The sequence below is a fragment of the Tripterygium wilfordii genome, chromosome 21 (assembly GCF_013401445.1).
Source record: "Tripterygium wilfordii isolate XIE 37 chromosome 21, ASM1340144v1, whole genome shotgun sequence".
Classification (NCBI taxonomy): Eukaryota; Viridiplantae; Streptophyta; class Magnoliopsida; order Celastrales; family Celastraceae; genus Tripterygium; species Tripterygium wilfordii.
Window position 1 is genome coordinate 17,423,347 of NC_052252.1, and position 23,262 is coordinate 17,446,608.

The 23,262-nt window shown below is 38.1% G+C and overlaps 4 protein-coding genes across 8 annotated transcripts; 1 reads left to right on the plus strand and 3 right to left on the minus strand.

The window, feature by feature from the left end:
- Positions 1 to 1,062: 1,062 nt before the first annotated feature.
- Positions 1,063 to 2,149, minus strand: LOC119989090. The gene is made up of 2 exons (XM_038834396.1): positions 2,018 to 2,149; positions 1,063 to 1,899 (listed from the first exon to the last, which is right to left on the minus strand). The coding sequence occupies exons 1-2, from the start codon at positions 2,054 to 2,056 to the stop codon at positions 1,207 to 1,209; spliced, it is 732 nt and encodes a 243-aa protein (XP_038690324.1). The 5' UTR covers positions 2,057 to 2,149; the 3' UTR covers positions 1,063 to 1,206.
- A 1,889-nt stretch (positions 2,150 to 4,038) lies between these two features.
- LOC119989089 (SHUGOSHIN 2-like) lies at positions 4,039 to 7,973 on the minus strand. 3 transcript variants are annotated; one of them, XM_038834392.1, is made up of 12 exons: positions 7,816 to 7,973; positions 7,178 to 7,329; positions 7,059 to 7,096; positions 6,850 to 6,958; positions 6,732 to 6,755; positions 6,574 to 6,642; positions 6,452 to 6,490; positions 6,233 to 6,356; positions 6,082 to 6,139; positions 5,675 to 5,989; positions 5,302 to 5,581; positions 4,039 to 4,421 (listed from the first exon to the last, which is right to left on the minus strand). In XM_038834392.1, exons 1-12 carry the CDS (start codon positions 7,862 to 7,864, stop codon positions 4,395 to 4,397), a joined length of 1,284 nt encoding a protein of 427 aa, XP_038690320.1. In that variant the 5' UTR covers positions 7,865 to 7,973; the 3' UTR covers positions 4,039 to 4,394. The 3 variants fall into 3 exon arrangements, with proteins under 3 accessions (XP_038690320.1, XP_038690322.1, XP_038690321.1); XM_038834394.1 differs by having other exon boundaries at positions 4,042 to 4,421; positions 6,233 to 6,338; XM_038834393.1 differs by lacking the exon at positions 4,039 to 4,421 and having other exon boundaries at positions 4,907 to 5,581.
- A 3,097-nt stretch (positions 7,974 to 11,070) lies between these two features.
- LOC119989088 (probable pectate lyase 13) lies at positions 11,071 to 15,036 on the plus strand. The gene is made up of 4 exons (XM_038834391.1): positions 11,071 to 11,729; positions 12,025 to 12,925; positions 13,156 to 13,361; positions 14,619 to 15,036. The coding sequence occupies exons 1-4, from the start codon at positions 11,590 to 11,592 to the stop codon at positions 14,845 to 14,847; spliced, it is 1,476 nt and encodes a 491-aa protein (XP_038690319.1). The 5' UTR covers positions 11,071 to 11,589; the 3' UTR covers positions 14,848 to 15,036.
- Positions 15,037 to 15,825: 789 nt separating this feature from the next.
- Positions 15,826 to 23,166, minus strand: LOC119989091 (glycine-rich RNA-binding protein RZ1C-like). Of its 3 annotated transcripts, XM_038834397.1 has the most exons (4): positions 23,056 to 23,166; positions 22,833 to 22,961; positions 16,491 to 16,987; positions 15,826 to 16,334 (listed from the first exon to the last, which is right to left on the minus strand). In XM_038834397.1, exons 2-4 carry the CDS (start codon positions 22,941 to 22,943, stop codon positions 16,079 to 16,081), a joined length of 864 nt encoding a protein of 287 aa, XP_038690325.1. In that variant the 5' UTR covers positions 22,944 to 22,961; positions 23,056 to 23,166; the 3' UTR covers positions 15,826 to 16,078. The 3 variants fall into 3 exon arrangements, with proteins under 3 accessions (XP_038690325.1, XP_038690326.1, XP_038690327.1); XM_038834398.1 differs by lacking the exon at positions 23,056 to 23,166 and having other exon boundaries at positions 22,833 to 23,042; XM_038834399.1 differs by lacking the exons at positions 22,833 to 22,961; positions 23,056 to 23,166 and adding an exon at positions 18,899 to 19,168.
- Between the last annotated feature and the right edge of the window lie 96 nt (positions 23,167 to 23,262).

Below are 23,262 nucleotides of genomic sequence, written 5' to 3' on the forward strand. Positions count from 1 at the left end.
AAAAAAAAATTTTAAAAAAAGGGAAGACATCGTTTATATATTATAAGTATTAAATTTTGTATTTTCAATTGAATAAGGATTCTAACTCTTTTCATAAATTGAATTTGTTATATTTAATCAATTATTTTTTGATTATTTGAATTATATAATAATTAAAATGGGCACTTATCAATTTTTACATACTCAAAAAAAATGCACTCATCAAAACAATATAGATTTTTTAAAAAAAAAAAGTATATGCTCTTGGAGAGAAGATAGATACATATATATAGTCATACACTCAACATATTTAGAAAAGGAACACACAAGGCTTCATCTATAATAATTGATAAGTGGATAACACTAATTTGGCATACTAGTGCAAGACATTTGAGTATACTAGCTAGCTCCATCATGAGTACCAAACTAGTCAAAAACTTTGGCTATGTGTTCTTAGCGGTGCAAAGGTAGTAAGTGGGCCCATACTAGTGAATCTTCCTCTCACCAGCATGTGCATTACATGATGATAAAGACAACTACATTCATCAAAAACCAAACCTTCATGCTCTTCATCCTATGTTCCTATGCATTCCATTGACTTGTTGCATTAGTGGTTCAAATTGGACAAATGGTAGTCACCCTTTTCCATGTGAAAACGGACTGTAGTTTTTGAGGATTAAGTTGTGCCTTATCTGGTTTGTGAACTTCAATTTTGGTCTTTTACTGATTCGAGTGGACAGGACCATAAGTCTCTATAGTGTCAAGTTTAGTGGTGTTGGACAAGTTATCGAGTGGCGATGGGGCTAACTAAGTCTTTTGTCCCGCATCGCCTAGGGGGAAATGTGAAGTATATAATATAATAGGTCACACTTCTAACTAGTAGTAAACGTTTTTCCTGGGTTCAAATTAATATGGATTGGTTATGATCCTAGGAAGACAAAGTCGTACGGGCCAATATAGGTTGGCTCAAAGTGAACAAAGTGTTACTAATGCAGAGGGACGAGATCTTACATTTACTAATTGGTTGGAACTTGGAATGTTTTGTCAAGATAGTGAAGTTTGATGCACTTTTAATGGCAGACACACCATCAATGGTTGGTATGCTTCATTTGAAAGGAAAAATCTCAGTGAAGATCAATGCAGATAGTGTACAATTAGAGAAATCGTAATAGTGTACAAACTCAAGACTGATACATGAGAAAAGATAGGACATGCTACTGAGTTATGTCAAGGGTTTGTCATTGGAGAGATCACAATCTTTTGGTACTTGTTGTTAAGGGAAGAGTACTCAGGATCCTCTAAAGCCCTCTTCTTGCTTAAAAAGGTAGCATTTGAAGTGCCGTTGAAAGAGTCTTGGTGTATTAGGCCAGACGTCGGAGAAGAAATGGTGACCGGTGGGATTTCTGTAGCGTTCAGCGGGGGAGGTGGGTGCTGCCATTGAGGGAGCGGTCCAGCCAGAAGGAGTGTTTGCAGTAGCGGACCGGCTTCCATCACTGCCCGCAAGAGTTTCCCTTTATCTGGCAGCGACTTCCCTTCTAACAACCCCAATGCCTCTTTTGGAATTGGCAATTGGTGACTTGGATCCGCGGCCAGTGATGTTGTCATAGCATCTCTGGAGGACTCATCTTCGCTGCTATACGTCGCGGAGAGCGGAGGACCGTCCACTTGGTTTGGCTGCACCTCTTGCTTCTGCTTCTGCTGCTGCTTCTCTTGTAGTTGCTGGTGGAGTACAAGTTTCTCAAGCATTAGCTTTTGACATTGTTCTTCTGCTTCATCCCTCTCTTTCATGGTCTTGTTCAACAGAAATTCGAGCCGGACTAATTCGTATTCTCGTCTTGTGATTTCCTCTCTTGCTGATAAAACTGTGTTCTCTAGCTCCAAATTTGTGTACACAAGAGAATGCCTTAACTCTTCCATGCCCTGTAAGTACCCCAATTAGTCCAAAACCATACATACATACATACATATATATATATATATATTATATATATATATATATGACAACAATAATGTACAAGAATGAGAATTAGACCCTGACCTCTTCTTGCCAGTTACAAGGACGGCATTCAAACTCCATTGCTTGCAGAAGAGAAGGAGAGGAGACGAGAGGAAGGCAAGTAAGGGTAAGGGTAAGGTTGTGTTGGGTTTTTCGGAGTTCAAACTTTTTATAGAAGTGAAAGTGGTGGTATAGCTTTCCTTTTATTCTTCCCTCTTTTGCTTTATTTTCTATCATGGGACGTGAAGTTGGACAAAAACACTAGAGGCCAAAAAATAAAAGCTTAGAAGCAAATCTTGGTGCCATTGGATTTTATGTGCACAAACCTCCAAAGGCTCCCAAAAGAAAGAAGAGTGTGAAATGTAGTTAAAAGTGGCTCCTAACCAAAAAAACTCTTCAATTGAAATCTCTTAGTACAAAAACACTAAAAGAGTTGTCATGTTGTGTGTACGGGCATAGTTTTAGGAAAATGTTAAGGATGCCGATATTTTTTTGTCTCAATTATTCTAAATATTGAGATAAACAAACATGATACATGTAAAACAGTGGCCCCAACCAAACATAATCAATATGAAATGGTGTGCCTTCATCCCAACATTTCAATTTCAAAACATGTTCCCATAAGGACATGTAGTTTTACTCTCCTCAAACCTTCGAGGCTCTCGTTCGAACGCTTCTTCAATCCGACCACTCTTCAACCCTCAACTCTAAATTTTAAAATTTGAATTAGAATACTTAAAAAAAAAAAAAAAATCTCAACTTTCAGGTGAAAAAAAGAATAAATTATAGGCAAAGATTCCAAACTACATAGGTTAAATATAGTGCTTTTTTAACTTCCAAGTTTTGACGGCGAACTTTGGTATTAAAATTGAAGAGTTTTTAATTGGCTAGGCTAAAAGAAATATCAATGATTAAAGCCATTTTCATCTATACCAACTTTTCTCCTTTGAGAGGGTACACATTAGTCTCTCTTTTTGACTCTTGACGTGGAAAATGTAATGGATCATGAACAAACCGTGTACAATGTATATACTAAACTGCTAGCTGTATCATATGCTTGTCATTTTTCACATTAAAATCCGCACAAAAATGGCTTCCTCCACATCCCACCTGTTTACCAAAATTTGTTTTTTATCTAAAAGACCAACTTAGGGTTCATACTGAAACCATGTTAATCCACTTGTAAAGGTATTGTCCGTTTTAGATTTTAAAATCCGCACGAATTTGTCCTTAAAAAAATTCTTTATGATTGAGAAGAGTTGAGCTCAAACTTATAAACCATACGATTGACTCTCACCTAACCGATCTAACATATTTTATATTTCTAACATGAGTAATAATAATACATTTGTTCTAAATCTTTGAACTCCAAATTAGTTGTGATTTTTATATCAAATCCCAAAATGAAAATCTTGTTTCATTTTGAGTGTGAACTCCAACATGCCTAAATCCAAAATGAAACAAGATTTTCATGGCATTTTTTCCTATTATTTTCTCATGCAGTGGAAAATCATTTAGCTATGTAGGAGTCAGAGAAAGAAGCAGAATCAAAAAGATTTTCCAAACCCAAAGAATGGGGCAGAAGAGATGATGCTTGTGTCCTTTAGGGCACAAAAGCCATTGCTTTTGAAGAGAAAAAGTATAAAATCGGCTTCTAATTTGACCATGTCAGAAACACATTGGTATCCCCAAAACCATGCCTTAGCGTGTGGGTCCTCTCCATCCTAGCATGCACACAAATGGTATAGAGCTTTCATATTGATTCCCTAAATCATTTCTTCTGGCGTTTCTCATGAGTGCTATAATCACAATGCACCATAAGACATTATACAATTATCATTCCACTTAAAAAATTGAAAATATCATCAAAGACACAATGCATAAAGTTAACGTTTTGAAATCCTCAGTCCAAACACATCAATAATATTATCCTCTTTGAGTTTACCAATTCACTATGGATAATCAGGCCAACAATTTTCATACTCCATCACCTATAGTACTTAGGACTAGAAAACACGTTAATAATGTGAGAGGGTATGAACTTTACTTATAAGACACTCGGTTAGGTTACGTCAGATCGATGTGGAATTATAATATTGACACCCCCACACTTGAAAATTGGGTTATGTCATACCCAACAAATAAAGTAAAGAGCATGTCATTATAAGGATTAGTTACACCAAAAATTATAGCAGTGAAGTGATCATGAAAAGCTAAAGACATAAGAACCATGATGTCAACAATCAACCATAATTAATATTTTTAAATTATATAATTAGTCTTACCACTTCGTGCCCTGACGCGGTTTGGAGCTGTAGAAATATGGATAAATGATGGGAAAATCACACCTTTTTTTCTGTCATCCTCCCCTTTTCATCTTTGCATGTGAGAGGGTGATACCTGCTGGCCCCACTGCTTATCACCTCTCCCAAATGGGACGAGGCGACTTGATGTTTGTGGTGGGGAATAAGATCCAAAATTGCAAAAGAGAGATTCATGTTCAGTACAGACAAAAGCAAACTCAATTGTACCAAAGAAAAGTTTCAAAGCCATGAGGGGAATGCACGATATGTGACTGAATGTATGATATGTATAAGACAATAACTTGTCCAGTTTTCAGATTTCCAAACCAGATTCAAAAATAAGGTAATCCAGGTTTTCTACTACTCTCTGTTCAAAGAAAACAGTACAGGACTGCATGATCTGCCAGCTCACAAACACCACCACATGTTTTTTCAGTAGAGTCATACATGTAGACTTACTTGTATATACGCATGAATCTAGTAACCAAAACTTGAACTATTTTTACAAGTTAGATATGAGAGAAGGTTCACATGTGGAAGAAGAACATGATATATGAACATTACAAACAAAAAAAAATTGTAATAAGCTCAATACCATCTCCATTGCAGTTTGATCTTTTTCAGGGGCTAAAGAAAAGAAAAGGATAACTAACATTTAAACTTGAGAATAAAATGTCTGGTTTACAGGGATGAAACTACATGCGCAATAAAAAGAATCCAGGCTTTGTTGCATATCATGATCGTCATCCCCAGATGGCTACAAAAATATTCTTGCTATTGATGAACTTTGAAAAAGAGTTGATGATTCAAATGAACCTAGTACAAGAATTATGGGAATTCCTAGGCATTCTAGAGTGGTGCCAAGTTTTGAAATTTACAGTGTTTTGGACCTGATGGTGAATAAAAGGGAACAGCATGATGCAGCGACGATCTCATCTTGACCAGTCTCTTTTTGTAGGCTACTCAACAAAATGAGAGCCAGTTTGTAACAGAATCCACTTAGTCAGTTCTGCGCATCTTTACCTTAAGAGAAATTTCCTTATATGAATGAACCTTCTTAGCCGCTTGACGTGAGAGTCTTCCGATTGATCGCCTTCCAAACTCTTGAGCTTCACCTTCAGGGGAAGAATGGTCTGCAGTAGGCTCATCTTTGGCTGCTACGGTCACTGATGATGGACTGCTTTCAATCACCAAATCATCACCTAAAGTAGAAACAGGAAATTTGGTGTCATCAATCTCAAACTCGTCTTCAGGGGGTTCACCTTGTGATTTAAACCTAGCCAATTGCCTTCTTGAGGAGCGCCTGTTATGAAGAACATAAAATAATCCATCAGTCTACTAGATTTACATTTTTCCCCTAAAACTGCATATGCAAACACAGCATGCAGAAACTAACCTCTTATGATCAACCTTATCTTTAGCTTCAACCTTAAGAGAAGTTTCCCTGGATGAATGAACCTTCTTAGCTGCTGCTTGACATGAGGGCCTTTCAATTGATGACCTTCCAGAATCTTGAGCTTCACTTTCAGGGGAAAGACTCTTTGCATCAGGTTCATGTTTGTCTGACAGACTCACTGATGCTGGACTGGTTTCAACCACCGAATCATTACCTAGAGTAGAAACGGGAAATTTGGTATCGCCGACTTCAAACAAGTCTTCTGATGGTTTCCCTTGAGATTTAAACCTAGCAGATTGCCTTCTTGAAGAGGACCTGTTATAAATACAAACAATAAACCATCAGTACACTTCGTAAACATTTATTCCCCCAAAATACTTACGCAGAAACAGCATTCAGAAACTAACCTCTTATTATCAACCTTATCTTTATCTTCAACTGGCTTAACAGTAGGATTGCCCAAAGCTTCATAATAATTGAAACAGAATGAAAAGCGTAAGACGAACAACAATTATAAATCCAAGAAGAAAAATAGAAAATTCAAAGTAGGTTAGTTACATTGAACTTTCGATTGTCGCCTTTTCTTTGCACCACAAGGCTTATCATCATCCCCCTTGTCTGCTTGAGAGGAGTCCCAAGCCTCTTTGTGCTTGATTGTTTCTACCTTATAGAAGCGAAAGGACTTGTAGAAATAATTTAGGGAACCCAAAAAAAAAACCATGCAAAAAATGTTAAATAGGCATAATTGCGAATTATTGACATGACTTGGTTTAATACCTTACTCCCAGAGGTTTGACGAGTTACTGTTTTTGCTTTCTGCATGAGAAGGTAAAGAAGGTTTATTATCTGCCACATATTCACATACAAGTTACAACCCAAAAAAATTTGGCTAAGCTGACCTCCATTTCTAGTTTCTTTGCATTAAGCAAACCATTTTTGCATCCAAGCTGATGCTGAAGTGCCTTTAGCTGCAAATGAACAGGATTTAACTGTAAACAAACCGAAATTATCACATGAAAAATGAACAGTAGCGCACTTGTCTCATACAGAAACTTACCCTATCTTTACCTGAATTAAGTTCCTGCAATATTAGAAGTAATCATCAATTGCACCAGCGCTTAATATTTTTATAAGAATATATCAATATAATGTAAATATTATGTTATTTTGCTTACCGCCAACATTTGGGTGTTGGCCTTAGCCAGCTGCAAATTCTGTTGCTGTACTTTCTGCAAATTGATTCTTAGTTTCTGTAACTCGATTCCACTCAACTCAATGACTTTACTGCCCACTCAGAATTAAGGAAAGCATTCAGAAACCAATGAACCAGTGCACAGAAATAAGCGATAATATCACAGAAATCAGAACTGGTCACGGAGGATACTTTCTGTCAGCTAATGCTTGAATCAATGCCATATTTTCCTACACAAGATAAAAGCAACGTCCTTAAGACATCAAATTCAAATTGAGGTAGAAAATACAACCATGAACATCAATATATACCTTTTGCAACTTGTCTATATACTGTTTGGTGTCAAACGAAGTGGAATGTTTCTTTGCATCAAGCTTTGCTGGTTTAGGCTGCTGCAGCATGTTGGTTATGTCAGCAAGCCTCTTCCTAGGTGCTGCCATTTTATCTACCTTTTTGTTGTTGCCTGATGAGATACCATTACCAATTTCTCAGTCAATCACCAACCTAACCAAAACCCTAACCCTAATCCTAACTCAAAACTAAGCCCTAACTGGTTGTTGTAGAAACTAGAGAGAAAATCCTATTGGTGGGTAAGTCAGCTCAATAAATTCAAGGCTTAGTAGAAGCAGTCCTGTATTCCACACCGATTTATAGAATTTTTAACGAATCCAGACTCTCCATGAAAAACTAAAGCCTTCTTTGCTCAAAGAGAAAACCAGTTAAGAAGGAAAGAAGAATTCAAAGAGTGAAATTCACGCAACATGCCGTTCTACAATGCAAGAAAAAAAAGAAACAAATTTGAGAAATTCTACAGATAAGCATGCCTTCAAATCCGAAAACGACCACAACTACGTAGGACGAGCCCACATCGTACAACATACGGACAAACATGTATGAAGAATAAAGCTTCGAAATTTTAGGGTTTACCAACATCAGAACAGATCGGTACCTGCAACACCACCAGAGTTTTCCACTCCGATGACTGCGTCGCCGTCCATGTTTGAGATTTTGACAAAACCCGAATCTGCCGAACGCTCTCCAGCAGTGTTGGGGAAATCGCGCTCCAGAGAGGGAAAATACAAAAAAGAAGGGTAGATATGGAAATTGGGTGGGGTTTCGGCCTTTCGGGATCAACGGATTTCCGAACCTATTTCGAAAGATGTAGGATAACAGCTGGTGATGTTACTTTTTACACCGCCAAATAAGATTTCTAAAACTATGCATTTCTAAAATAGAGCAGTAGTGGCCCAATGAGAGCGTGGGCCTTCGCGCTGACAAGACAGAAGTATTTGTGGGGAGGGAGGACATCTTTGTTGGGCCTAAATTTTGGCCCGATGAGAGCTTGGGCCTTCGCGCAGACAAGACAATTTTTGTTTTCTTTTTTCTGCAAGCCTCTTGTGGACGTCTTTGTTGGGCCTAAAAAGGCCTTCGTCTAGCCCATTTACACTCAACAATGACTTGGATTTAACTGTGGGCCTGAAATTGGACAGAGAGCCTTTTTTTTTGGTAGAGTGCATTTTTGGTTTAGCATAGAGTTAATCAAGAAAGAAAGAGAGAAAAAAAAATAAGAGAGAAAAGCCCCCTATATATATATATTTTTTGTATAGAGGATAAAAGCCAATTACAACTAGGCATATCTTAAAAAAAAAAAAGAAAAAGCATATCTTTTCATGAAAGTCATGTATAGATAACTAGATGTTCCAATATACCAATACAAGAAAAGCACTTATACCTTGGAACTTAATGTATATTTCAAAAAACAAACAAACAAAGCCCATATTTTAATTTTAAGTTGTCTTATCAATGAGAGGTGGCTCGGTTAATAATCAAATGGGTTAGACATACTTGTGTCTAAAATTCGATTCCGATGAAAAACATATTTCTCATAGATATTTCAAAAAAATATATAGATTAGGTTATCTTGGCGGTCGTAAATTAATTTCCTTCCCCAAAGACAAACACAAGATTCTTCTCTTCAAGTTGCGCTCAATAATAAAAATAATTTAAAGCACCTACTTTCTTTTTTTTTTGTTGATAAACTACAATAAAAGTATTCCCATCAATAATTCAATATTGCATGCAGCCGATACTTTTGAACAAACTACAAAGTATTAACAAATTTCTAGTCATCATTTTTTTTTCCTAGTCATCATTTTTTGTTTTGTTGTGTAACTTGCTAATTTTCTTGATTAATTTAAAATTCAATGAGAACAAAGTTTTTATCTACATTCGGAATTTATTTCTTTTCTCTATCTATTCCATTCATTCATTCCTTTTCATATTTTTGGGAGCTCATAAAGTCTTGCACGCTGAGTCACAAAGGTTATATATATTGCACGTCTCTCATACGAACGTCCGTTAAAAAATTTGTTTACGAGCTTCTTTCATATCCACACGATCGATATCAACACATTTAGGATGGGCCCACACTTGAACAATCCATTTATTACCACCGCAGGATTGCGGACATCCGTATATGGACACCCGCATATGAGAGATGCAGACTTAAAGTAAGAACCTAAAATACGGATATTTTTTTGCTTATTTGTTTCTCCAACAATGCCCATGTTTTTTAGCTGATTTGTTTCATCGATCAACTGTATATGTAGATTTCAAACTTTTTGATGCAGCCTGAGAGTCCCACATCAAATAGTGATGAGTTACCAGTCAGGTTTATAAGGTTAGACAATCATAATATTGATAGACGATTTAATAGTGATTAGTTAGGCCCAATTTATGTTCTTGGGCTTGGGCCCTCATGTGTGCGTGTGGACTGCAGGTGTGTCATTTCCCTGCATAGGCCTCGCTGCATCACTTTTGTTTCTTTTTTTTTTAAAATACCGTTGATTAATATAGTGAATTATTAACCGAACTACCTCTCGTTAGATATAGTATCAAAAGTATTGGTGTCTCGAGGTGTCTCTTGTGTTTGCTGCCAAGTGTCTACACAATTGCTAGGTGTCATCAAGCAATGCTACTCATTGCTAGGTGTTAAAAAATGAAGACAAAGAAGAAGAAAATGAAATTTACTTAATTTGGGAAATTCAAACAATTATCTATATTTAGAGCCATTATTTATAGTGGAGGTCTTAATCCCAATTAATTTGAAATTGGTATATAAGTTGCAAAAAAAGTCAATAAATCACAACTTATTATTGATTTAAGACAGCTTGAGGGGAAAGAAGGCCTTGCCTACCTCTCACACACTCACTACACTGGTTTCTGGTATGACACCGACCTCCTTCTGCTGCTGCTGGTTCATTCTTAACTGGCAATATATATTGTTGGTTTGTTTAATTAAGTCGGTACAATTTATTATTATTTGTCAATTACAGTCCAGCCCATGCATACATGCTATCTCCAGCCGCCCGAATCCATGCCTAGCCACCCAAGCCATAACATATTCTTGTGATCTTGTTAAGCAATGGTCATGTTTTGCAACAGTGTACTGATCTTATTGTTTTGTTTTTTTTCAAACTATCCCGAATGTTGAGATAGACGTACGCGATTATTTCTTATTCTAACAAAACCACTCGTTAACCGTTAATCATTAAGATGTATTCTCAAAATACCTATATCTATGCTTATTGGCTTGACAATAAGCGCAGGATTTAGTAATATTTGGATCAATCTAGTAACGATGGAATTGAGTATTCTGTATACTAAACCACATGAAATTTTATCTTAGTATGGAGTATGAACATAGATAGGTATAGAGTAAATTAGAATTTGAAATAGATACAAATAGAAAGAAAATGAAAATTTTGACTTAAGTCAAACTTAGCAGGATATCCATGACGTGTACCGTGCATGTGCTGCATTTCATATGAATCATTTAAGACATGTAGAGTTTATGATTTCACATAGATCATCTGTGTTAATCTCAGCATTGGAGATAACTATAAAAAAACATTGAAATGTTTAGCATTTTCATTTTGAATGACTTGGGGCAATTAGCAATTTAATTCAATTTTAATTTTTGCCTAATGTATATTTTTCTATATGTATGTATCCCAATTAAAAAAAAAAAACTCTCAAGAAAGTTACAAAAAGAACAATTACTGAAAGTAAACTGTAAAGCTGCAGGCTTGATTAACACTACTGATGGAATCTAATGAATCTTCCATCTTAACTGCTCCGAAAAACTTTCTATCCATATCTGAGGAGGGTCTTATTGGCCACTGTCTACCCTGCAAAGAATCTTTAATCCGCAGCGCAGACAGAGCAAGATTAACAACTAGTTTTGAGGGAGAAAAGATAGAAAAGTGGGCGAGAGAGAACTTCAAGCATTCTGGATAAGCTCATCTCTAGAATGATTAGCAAGCAAGATAGGAATGTAGAGTGATTGAGGGGAGACCCTGTTAACAATCCTTCTCTCCCATCACTTCCATGGTTGTTTGTCTCAATCACAGCCCCCTTTTTCTTCTTCCTCCTTTCTTCTGGTCGAAATAAACTTAAAAAAACACACATAAACCCTAACCAGTAAAGTAATTGGTTTCTTCATTTTAAATTATGGGTTCTCTCATTTATTCTTATTATAATATTGTTTTATTATAAAAACACTTCTCATTATCCCAGATTTTGCAGAACAGTTGTCTGAATAATTGGTTGGGTTGTGTGCTCAAACGAGACATCCTGCACAAGTAAGTCCTTTTAGAGAGGGAAAGAAAGGGAACAAATACAACAAATAATCAACTGTATTGTTGATATTGCTCATACAAGGATGTTCCTCAATACCTGCATTTTCTTAATATGCCTCTGCTTCATCTCTTTCTTTCCTCTGGTGAGAGGCAAAGACAACCTCAATTTCACACTCCTACATCAACATCCATACCCTGAAGCTGTTGTTCAAGATGTCCAGAGGTAAAGCCCCTCCTTATGTCCAATGCTCCAAATCTCATAATTTTCCCATCTGGGTTTTGATCATTCCATGGTTTTGCATTCTGAGGTTCTCTCATTTTCCAAGATTTTGGACATGGAAGAAAATGCATTTCTGGGTTTTGTTTATTAGCAATGGTTTTGATCGGGAACTGAAAAGGCAGAGCATTACTCTGTTTCCCCTGCTTTCTCAATCTGTTTTCATTCAAGAACTTCAGACATTTTCTCACCTTCCAAACAGGCACTAACTCTCCATTTTGATGCTTTTTCTTTTTTGTAGGAAAGTCAATGCATCACTATCAAGAAGACACCTCCTTTCTCTCCAAGCAAAGGACCAACAATGCCTCACAGGTAACCCAATCGACGATTGTTGGCGGTGTGACCCTAACTGGGCAAGCAACCGCCAACGCCTCGCCGACTGCCCAATAGGGTTCGCGCAGGGAACTCTAGGAGGCAAAGGCGGACAGATCTATGTGGTTACTGACTCCTCCGATGGGAACCCGGCAAACCCAACTCCGGGAACTCTCCGCCACGCCGTAATCCAGAATGAACCCCTCTGGATAGTCTTTGCTTCAAACATGCTCATCAAGCTAAAGCACGAGCTCATCTTCAACAGTTACAAGACCGTTGATGGCAGAGGCGTCAATGTCCAAATAACCGGCAATGGTTGTTTGACCCTACAATACGTGTCCCACATTATCATCCACAACATCCAAATCCATCACTGCAAACCTTCGGGCAACACAATCATAGCCTCCTCCCCTACCCACATTGGCTACAGAGGCAAATCGGACGGCGACGGCATCACCATCTTCGGGGCCCAGAAAATCTGGATCGATCACTGCACACTCTCTTACTGTACGGACGGACTAATCGACGTCACAATGGGGTCGACGGGGATCACGATTTCGAACAGCTTTTTCTCTCATCACAATGAGGTTATGTTACTGGGTCACAACGACAAATACATCGTGGACACCGGAATGCAAGTCACGATTGCGTTCAACCGATTCGGCGAGGAGCTGGTGCAGCGCATGCCGCGGTGTAGACTTGGATACATACACGTGGTAAACAACGATTACACGTCTTGGGAAATGTATGCTATCGGCGGTAGCGCAAACCCTACCATCAACAGTCAGGGTAACCGATACATGGCTCCGGCGGACCCTGACGCTAAAGAGGTACGTGAGGTCATTTTTGGTATTTCGCAAACTGAATTAATTTTCACTCGCTGATCTTGCGCGGGTCCCTTGAAGTTTCTTTCACTTTTGTTTGGATTTTGGGTGTCTTACTGTTGGCATAGCCCACCTGCCGTGGTGGCACGTGGGAATCACTTGCCTCCACGGCTGGACGTCGTTTTGGCGCGTGGGCCTGGCTATATGACGGCTTTGTTTGGGAAATGTGAATGCAGGTTACGAAGCGCGTGGACACAGACGAGAAGCAATGGACGGGATGGAATTGGAGGACCGAAGGGGACTTATTGGTAAATGGGGCGTACTTTGTGCCGTCGGGTGGTGGGCTCACGGCCCAGTACGCCAAGGCCTCCAGTGTTGATCCCAAATCTGCAGGTCTTATTGAACAACTCACTGTTAACGCCGGTGCCTTTGGTGGGCCCAGGTACATGATCCATGACCATCTTCCCTCTTCAAAGGGCATTATCGTCATTTGCCCAAATATCTGTTTGGGCTTCATCGGTGCACGTGATCCCCTGCATGGGGAATCTAACTGTCTTAACAGCCTTTGACAGTTCACTTTGTCATTGTCTAGGGCTTTTCCAGTCCTCTGTAATTGTAATTATGTATGTATATACAATTACAGGGAGCTTTGGGAGCATATCCCTCTTTTTTTCACTGTTGATCATGTTCCTTTTGGACCACACAAACCAATATCCTAGAATCCCACAAAGGTTCACTATAAAAAAAAGCCACTCACTTGAATTGGGGTAGATAGAAGATACCCAAAAAAATTCAGAATTACCCATCTTGAAAAGGAGATAAATTTAAGGTCAAAATTGTTTCTTTGTAGATTGTAGGCCATTGCATAAAACATGTGTGCATGCGTGTAAACAGGGGAAAAGTGAGAGAAAAGTACACAGGTAGGGTTTGTCTTTGATTTCAGAGAGTTTTTGAGTTTTCTTAGGTAGAGTAGACCCACCAAAGGCAGTCTTATGTTCTATGGGTGATTACATGAGTGAGTGATGACTGGTTAACATTCTCATTGATCTGCTTTACAGCCAATGTCAATGTGTGTGTGGAGCCTTTGGTCCATGTGGCTCCACTTGTTATTGGAAATTAACTAGAAATAGACTACTTCTTGAAATCAGCTTCGGAAAAGGAGGCTCGTTTGCACTCCCAATTGGATGCCTTGCTTTCTGACATTTGCCTACGACCCACCTAATGCCCCTTTTGGGGCTTTTACACTCTATTTCATTGAATTTGAACTCTTACTTTCATGATCAAACTCTGTACTTATGCTAAGTTATGCATTCTGGCTAGCTGGCCTGGCCTTTCATGGTGATTATATATATATATATATATATATATAGTAGTCTGTCACATGAATTCTTTGCATTTATTAATGACCATACCAACTATTTCTTGCCTGACAATAACTTTCAGGACTTTTTGTTTCCACTCTCTGTCTGACTGTCTCCCGTCCTTGTCTGAATACGTTAACTCCATTTATACTCATCTGGAAGAAAATGGTCTATATACATACACTATAGCCTGTTACTTAAGGATTCATGAGTGTCTTGTCGATGATCTGCGTTGACATGGTATAACATAGCATATTATTTTATTGGTGTCATTAGACTGTCTTCTGTTATATATATAGGTATGATTTGGGTGTTTGAATTATTAATTTTTGATTCAGGTACAACAGTGAGAACAATTATAGTCCTGGAACCACCACTGGTGGGACCAACAGCAACAGTAGGTCCGACGGCGGCAGTGGTGATGGTGACTTCTTCGGAATGATATTTGGGAGTGCGGCGCCACCCTCGTCCCCACCACCATCAACATCATTAGTGTTTTTGTCTCTTGTAGTTATTTTAATTTTGTGCACAAACACCATTAATGGTGCTCCTCAATTGTCATTATAGAAGAAGATTGAAAGACAAGCAAAATCATTGAGATTGAGAAGGTACACAAGAATAGGCAATTAGTCTTATATTGCAATACCCCACTTGAGGTTTTTCTTTGTGAATTGCACATCTTTTAGACTTGTTACATGCAAGTGCACACAATTTTTGTTGAAATGTAGAGCATCTAGTGTCACCATTCACCTTTTATTACTAGATTCTTTTGCTTTGCAAATGTGAAAGGAAAAGGAACAAGTTTTGGGGGATAAGATGTGGGTGGCTCAAGAGGCAATTTAAAATCTCAATTTTTATATTTTATTTGTTTGTAGATGGTTCTTGTATCATTTGTGTTTCTTAAGGGGGGTGTGATAATGTAGTTAACATGGCATTGTCTTTGTGTCGCAGGTGTTGCCAAACCGCCAAAATGGACTTTATAGTTTATACTGCACAAGGAATCTATCTATATACTAAATGTGCAATGCTTGAATGAGTTTTGCTCATTGCCTAGTTTTGCACATTAGAGACGTCCACTTGCCCCCTTTTGTGCTCTGAAATTCAGTCGATTGATTGTATCTACATGAAATCAGATGAGCATGTGACCCACATAGATTCAGATGAATGAGCATGTGACCCAACGATGAAGTTGCATGGATGTAACTTAGAGTTCGCAATTTCTAAAATGAGTATCTCCACATATTATGTAAGAATAAAAGATCACGTCATTTTACATCCAGCTGGTCCCAAAGCCACTCATTGCAGTGTCTTGTGCATAAAGATGGCAAACGGACCCGAAGCCCGTTAGCCCCGACTGTTTGGGGGCAAGCCAGCAGCACCTCTTAACGGGCTTGGCTGGGGTTCCCAGCCCACCAGTTCTAGTTCTAACTAAGCAGATCCACCTTCTCATCCTGTATTCCTGTGTAACATCATTTGAAGAGATAAAAACACATCATAGCAGATTCCAGGGACCAGATCATGTCATAATTCAGTGGCACAAATCCATTTAAAACAGTCCTGGATTTTCCCGGGGCATCATTCCCTCCTGATAAAGATTAAGATTAAGATAGGTAGTCCATAGTCCCGAGTCATACCTGCAACCATTAACCTCCTGTTCATAGCAGCTGCACTGTCTACATACAACTTTCCAAAATAAAATGCAATGAAGTTAATAATTTTTTAGTCCCGCACAATAACTAACCAAAAACCAAGATACTACGTGCTAATGAATTCCAGATGCTTATCCACCATCCAGGGCTTAGTAGCGCTCAAAGGAAGTTGGGCGACCACCCCTGCTAGGGCGGTCATATGGAGCTGGAGCTGGACGATTCCTGAAATTCCTTCCTTCACTCCGAGCAGGTCCCCCAGCTCCATACCTATCACCCCCTCCTCGTGGGCCACCATCCCTATCATAGGCTCTGTCCTTGGCATAACCATTTAGAGGGTAACGATCTGACCCACCATACCTATCACCTGCAAAGCGATCAGCAAAACGATCTCCAGCAGGTGGGAACCTGCATGGTTTAAAAAAGATGAATGGCATAGAATTAAATGGCCACTAGACTTGCTGTTAAAACTTATAAGTGGAAGATCTCAATGCTGATAACTTTTCCACAGTAATAGTTCAGAATAGAGAGAATTGATGTATTTTGATAATCTCACTCAAGTACCTGTCACCGGCATAGCGATCACGGCCCCCATATTTATCCCTGCCATTAAGGCGGTCCCTATCTCCATAGCGTCCTCCATCATAACGGTCATCAATGTAACGATCACGATCTCCAAAGCGATCTCCACGGCTACCTGCCCCTTCAAACCTAGAATGTGAAGAGAATGAGCCTCCACCTCCAGCTCGGCTGCCACCACCAGCTGAAGGGCAATCTCTGGCCCAATGCCCTGACCTTCCACACTTGAAACATTCATCTTGTCCCACAGGTCTGTCGCGTGCACCATTGCTTCCCCTGCCACCTGATGGATAGCTTCCTCCCCTATAGCCATAATCTGCATCATCTCCACCCATTTTTGGCTGGGCCTTGTTGACTGAGATGGTACGATCACCAAACTCACGTCCATGCATCTCCGCTATTGCATCTTCCATCCCCCGACGATCTGCAAAGGTAATAAACCCAAATCCACGAGGACGGCCTGTGTCCCTTTCCAGCATGATCTACAAGAACCACTAAAAAGGTGATGCCAAGCAATAGCCTGAATGCAAATAATGCGAAGGAACATGAAAAAAATGAAGCACTAATATACTAGCTAAAGTTTAAACGAAAGATGATTTAGTTTCATCGAAGATGAGCATGAAACGCAAACATACATGATTTATGCTCAATATTGGGATGCTCAATGTTCTTGTCAAATATGACATAACTACATGTATGCAGCATGGCAACTCAAAAAAGTAAAATAGGGGGAAGTGACAAAATAATATTCATACCAAACAAGGACAAATATCAGCCATGAACTATTGAATTTTCAGATTCAGATATAGAAAGATCAAGGAAATAAGGAATAGAGTCAGAACTATAGATACAGTTATTGAAACCTGCGAAAGTGTCAATCAATATGTTCTAGACAAATATGACATAAGTCCATATCTACAGCATGGCAACAGACAATCAAAAGAGGTGGAAGTGACAAAATAATAAGCATACCAAACAAGGGCAAAGATCAGCCATGAACTATTGCATTTTCAAATATAAAAAGATAAATGAATGGAATTATAGGATACAGACACATATCAAAACCTGCAAAGGCATCGATCAATGTGAAACAGGGGAAAAGATAAGCAATAAACTCTTGCGTTTTCAAAGACATAAAAGATAAATGAATGGAAAACAGATACCTATATAGAGAACTGCAAAAGTTCCATGTGGATTACCTTTCTAAAGCAAAATAAAAAGAAAGAAAGAAGAAAAAGGAAAAAAACAAAGGTCAACCAATATCAGAATCCATCCTCCATAATTACAGTATCACACAGAGAGCTTGTATACCTATCCTGCGCACTCATGCACATAAAAAGATCAACTGAGACCAAACAATTGAATCAGGGGAACCTTTTAAATTGTGGTTTGTTGGAGAGAAACCAAATGTGATACACTTTCAGGGGTAATTACTTACTAGGTAAAATTATCATCAGCACACCATGCTGTCAATATACAAATATTCCAGTAAATCATGAATCATTAGCCACTGAAATTTAATCCTCGAATGCCTAGCATAAATCGGTTACATGATAAAGCTGAACAAACCATTACGAAACAAAATCAGACTAAAACTACAAAACCACATAGTGCAGTCTTGAAAGAAACTTGCTACATAGAAGCCTAATAATCGAGGACATCAGGGAACAACTATAAATCCACCAAAATCGGGTAAAGGATATTTGTGTTCAGGTAGAGTTGAGGAAAAAACAAGAGAGGTAATTTTTCCAAGATCTTGCCTTTCAGAATGTATAAATAAAGAGCTGATCTTAAGACTAAGAACTTGCAACCTTGGTGGCCATCCCAAGGCTTTCACCATTGCACCAGAAAATTTCCCATCATTTAAGTTCTAACTGTAAAGAAAAAAAGTAAACTCCTGTAGCTCAAAGAAAATACCAAACTAACAAAAATAAGTGGTAATTTCTCCACTTTATAAAGACATCTCAAGCTAAACAAAGAATAGCAGCCAATACACAGAAACAAACCTAAGTTCCTTAAACCACTATGACATACCAGCCTAAAACCCAACCAAGCAATTGTGCGACAACAAAAATATAACAAGTAACTCAACCAGGAACGCGAATCAGTACTGGCGGAGCTAGTGGAGAATATGTGATTGGATAATACGCTTATCATAACTACTTGTTATTTAATGCATAGATAGTAATTGCATTTGGCAAATCAGTGTAAATAATTATCCTAAACTTCAAAATATAAAAAAAAAACACACATAATAAATCAAGATGCAGAATCCATCTTGAAACAGCCATCAGGAATGATCAAATAGTTCAGTTTTAGGTTCATCAACTTCAATTAAATAGAAATAATTAACAAAGATTTATTGCACAAAAAGCAAAAAGAAGATGACTTACATTTCCTTTGTTACATGAGATAAAGTCATTCAATGTGCTTGATAGTTCAAGGAGTTCTTATATAAAACAGAAGAATCCGCAAAACTCTATCAAACAAGTGACCACAGACCTCAATTCATAACTGATATTCCAACAAACTGTTATATTCCTGCCCTGCTCTTGCAACAATTTTTTCCAGCAAAACATATCCTACTTAGGCTTGTCATTTTATCCACGCTTATAGCCATCCTTGACAAGATATCATCTCCGAAGACAAAAACCAAATAACAATTGATCAGCCCCCTGTCCACGCTAAAGTCAAATGACAGGGCCAAACAAATTTTCAAAAACAAACAACATAATTTACTATGTCAATCCTTCTGTGAATTGTAATCCAACGTTTAACAATCTAAAATACAAAACTAGGCATCACCAAATACTTCTTTGTTGGAAACTTTTACAGCTATCATTCTGGTTCCTTCTTCAGGTTTGATCGATCCAGTCAGCAGACTGACTGAGAAGCAATCAGAAATGAAAGTCGGAAAGCACTGTGTTTATGCATCCACCATGACATGTAGATGCAAGTCAAGAGCACCTGCTAACCACTATATGGGATGCAGAACACCAGAATTCCCATTTACTCTAGTGTTTATTTATTGCCTTATCACAAAATTGTAGATTATTATCACAGAGTTGAGGGAATATATGACAGGTTAAGAGAAGAAAGGACAGCAGATACCAGGTGCAAACATCGGGAATCCTGATAAAGAAGATTCAGTTTTCTGAACACCAAAAAGAAATCATCTCCTTAACTAATCATATTAAACGTTAAGTCAATGATGTAAGTGCTAGCAAATTAGAAGTAACAAATTCAGTATCATTGTTTACTCCGCCAAATCCATCCTCAGCAATACAGAACAGAGTTTCGGAATTTTCAGCGAATCAAAGAGGTAAATTCAGTGTAGTTGTCACTGAGGCTTCTAAAGAACACAAGTTTTGAGGAACTGTGAAGAACCAACAACTGCGTAGACTAAACTTCCAAAGTACAAAGATGCAAAATGAAGTCGCCAGTCTGGAAGTAATCTGAAAGGCTGAAACTACTATGACAAGTTTAGAATGCTAAAGCAGGAAAAACTGCCCAACAGTCGCAGGCAAAACCATAACTGAAAGCTACAATATAATTTCTATCTCCAGATCCCTTCAGCAGCTACATTCAACATTACTACCTTGTCACTAAAAGCCAATCAACAAGAAGCGCAAATCGGCTCACATACAAGATCTTTAAGAATATAGTATCTCAAAGATCATCAGTCAGAGCTTCTTGTTTCACTCCAAGTTACTGCTGCTCCACATGAATGACATATCTGGGGCTTGCTTTGGACTATCCCAAACACACTGACCATAATCTAAACTCACGGAACACAACATACTTATCAAAATTCGTACACGCACTCTAGGACAAACAATTCAGTGCATAACATTCCTGATGGTAGAATGAAACAACATGACGTATCATCTTCCATAAAACTCCACTGTGTAAACACACAGATATTAGCAGCACCAGATAATCCTCTAGATTCTACGGCGTCGGGAGCATGTTGTCAAAAGGCGCTAATGGCCACATAAGCATAAACGCCAATCGCATGAATGGATGAGCTGAAGACTGTTTCTGACATACCCCATGTAAAAACATGTAGTCCGAGAGTAGTGCAGAAGTTGGGAAAGCCACTTGGACAACGGAAGTTTATTTGGAAAGCTGAAACAAATCTTCAAGCATATGCACAGGCATTTCAGACATTAAACACAAATCTACTAAGACTGCTCAGTTACTCAGTCATGAATCCAGATGGATGCAAGCTGGTGGACACAGTGAACTTGGTGAGAAAGAAAGCGCTCTAGAATTTTACTACACAGCATAACTTGTTAGATGAATCAACCACAGCATTATAATCCTTCCATAACCGTAAATTTGTTCGTTTTCTGGAACCAACTGCAGTGCTCCATGAATAAAACTCTTCTGACCAGACAGCCAAAACTTAAATTCCTTTCACATACCAAAATCAGCAATTCTGAACCAATCTGTATTTCTTCTCTTTGATAATCCAAAACTAACTGTTTATTATGATCTAAGCACACAAAAGGCATAGAGCTTCAGCAATTCTCAGCAATAACATCTCTAATCTAGGGTATTATCAAAAGATCACAGCCAACAATCCTCAAACACCATAAACAAACAGGAGGTTAATTTGATTGAAAAAAGAGGTAGAAAAATTTAACAGCTGCTGCCAAAAACAATAGAAGGAGTGAAAAATTTAAACTAAGACTATATTTCGCATGGAACTGCCCATCTCTTTACATTCAATACAATGGTTCAGATTTCTAATATATTGTACAATTCTAGGAGCCATATACTTTCCAGTATGTTAGGCGAAAAGTTGTAGTGTTATTTCCTGGGTTTTCTCTAACCCTATTACCCTAATGGTGTCATTGACTTTGTCTCTTAATCAATCTTCCCACACAATCCCTAGCCTACTTCTTACAAACCACGCAGGAACAAAAGTTTTTTGCTCTTGCATGGCTTTTCCTCGATAAAGTTATCAATTTCATAGCTTTCTCCTTGGATCTCCAATTGTCATAATTCTGAAAAATAGGCTTTATAAACATGTTCTAATTGTATTCAATGAATGAAAACCAAGGACCAATTCTGTGAAATCTTCACCAGATTCAAGCTCTTCTAATAGGTAAGGAGGAGAGAGAAAAAAAATACAAGAAAAAAAAACCATGCATGCAACTCCCAGTGTGGTTGTGAGGTCCGGGAAGAGAAAATGTTAAGCCTTCATTTCCGCGTAGCATAGAGGCAAAAAAACTGCTTTTTCTTTTTTTATTTTGTTGAATGGAAAAAAATGCATTAGTAAAAGAAACTGATTCTGTAATTTGGACCTGCAGCCTTCAGGTTACAATGAAAAAACTCCCTTAAACCAAAGTTCCATTACTAAACTTGCTATTAATGGGTCTCAGACCCAGTATCTTCAGCTTAACATCCAATTCTTTTTTGAACCTGCAAGATTTCCTTGACATCATTCTTCATTAGTCTCCCAACCTTAACAATCATGATTCATGACCTATCCAAAACTAGGCTCCATAAAATCTTAACCCTCCAAAATTTATAGTCATAAGACACTTACTTCAAATAGATGCATGATATCAGCAAAATCCCACCTTATATATTCTAATTGGCAAGCCTAAGAAGTTACCCAAGTTACTTGTCACTCGTCACATCATCAAGAAGATCTCATATCCAAAATTAAACCAATTCCAGGAACAAGTCCAAGATTTCCTTGACATCACTCATCAGTCTTCATTAGTCTCCCAACCTCAACAATCATGAGACATGACCTATCCAACACTATGCCCCATAGGATCTTAAACCTCCTAAATTTATAGTCATAAGACACTTACTTCAAATAGATGCATGATATCAGCAAAATCTCACCTTGTATATTATAATTTGCAAGCCTAAGAAGTTACCCAAGTTACTTGCCACATCATCAGAAGATCTCATATCCAAAATTAAACCAATTCCATTCTTCGCCATTGAATAACCGATTATCACTCTTCAAAACTAAATTATTGTCTATTGTTTATGGAAAGAGTCCATTACTTTCTATCCCACTGCCATCAAGTTCATCTTACTGCCACTCTGTCCTCAGTGTTGAATCATACAACAAAGCACAAAATATTCAAAACCCTAGTTCTGTCAGATGCCACATCCCTACCTCTTTTAGAAATATATATTTGTATTTTTCTTCTCATTCTTCAGTGGGAGAAAAACAAAATTCTAAGTTAGCCACCAGACAATACAACATCAATCAAAAGCCGCAAGACTATAGAATCAAGAATTTATCGACATCAAACTGACTCATTAACAAGGCGACAACCAAAGACGGAAGGATACCTGACTCTCGATAATTTTGCCGAAACGATCGAAAGCATTCTCGAGCTGTCGCTCGGTGACGTCCCATGACAATCCTCCAACGAATATCCGGTTATCTTCCTTGGCAGCCATATCTCACACACGGAGTTCCTTCGCAAAAAAACAGGCGAATAAGGGAATAACCTTAGAGAAACCCTAGAATCCAAAGTTCGCTGGAAAACCAGAGCCAAAAAGAGAGATTCACCTTTCGCTCCGCACGCCGACAGTATGCGAGAAACCCTAGACAAATTATGGTGGAGCTCTCAATCAGGTGATGATGTTCCACGATGGTTTGTACCTTATTGGTGCCACGACTACACGTTAATTTCTCTAATCATTTATTTGTGTTTTTAATAATTAATTATTTATAATTTTGCTATGTAATAAATAAATAAATTAAAAATAATTATTT

Excerpts from the sequence above, each read along its gene's own strand:
- LOC119989090 (XM_038834396.1), bottom strand. The coding sequence starts at position 2,056 with ATGGAGTTTGAATGCCGTCCTTGTAACTGGCAAGAAGAG. Across the intron at positions 1,900-2,017 it reads CTTGTAACTGGCAAGAAGAG|GGCATGGAAGAGTTAAGGCA; the intron begins GTCAGGGTCTAA and ends GGGTACTTACAG.
- LOC119989089 (XM_038834392.1), bottom strand. The coding sequence starts at position 7,864 with ATGGACGGCGACGCAGTCATCGGAGTGGAAAACTCTGGTGGTGTTGCA. Across the intron at positions 6,959-7,058 it reads CAAGCATTAGCTGACAGAAA|TAAAGTCATTGAGTTGAGTG; the intron begins GTATCCTCCGTG and ends CTGAGTGGGCAG. Across the intron at positions 5,990-6,081 it reads GATAAGGTTGATAATAAGAG|GTCCTCTTCAAGAAGGCAAT; the intron begins GTTAGTTTCTGA and ends TATTTATAACAG.
- LOC119989088 (XM_038834391.1), top strand. The coding sequence starts at position 11,590 with ATGTTCCTCAATACCTGCATTTTCTTAATATGCCTCTGCTTCATCTCT. Across the intron at positions 11,730-12,024 it reads GTTGTTCAAGATGTCCAGAG|GAAAGTCAATGCATCACTAT; the intron begins GTAAAGCCCCTC and ends TCTTTTTTGTAG. Across the intron at positions 12,926-13,155 it reads CGGACCCTGACGCTAAAGAG|GTTACGAAGCGCGTGGACAC; the intron begins GTACGTGAGGTC and ends ATGTGAATGCAG.
- LOC119989091 (XM_038834397.1), bottom strand. The coding sequence starts at position 22,943 with ATGGCTGCCAAGGAAGATAACCGGATATTCGTTGGAGGATTGTCATGG. Across the intron at positions 16,988-22,832 it reads GCAAAATTATCGAGAGTCAG|ATCATGCTGGAAAGGGACAC; the intron begins GTATCCTTCCGT and ends TGGTTCTTGTAG. Across the intron at positions 16,335-16,490 it reads GATCGCTATGCCGGTGACAG|GTTCCCACCTGCTGGAGATC; the intron begins GTACTTGAGTGA and ends TAAACCATGCAG.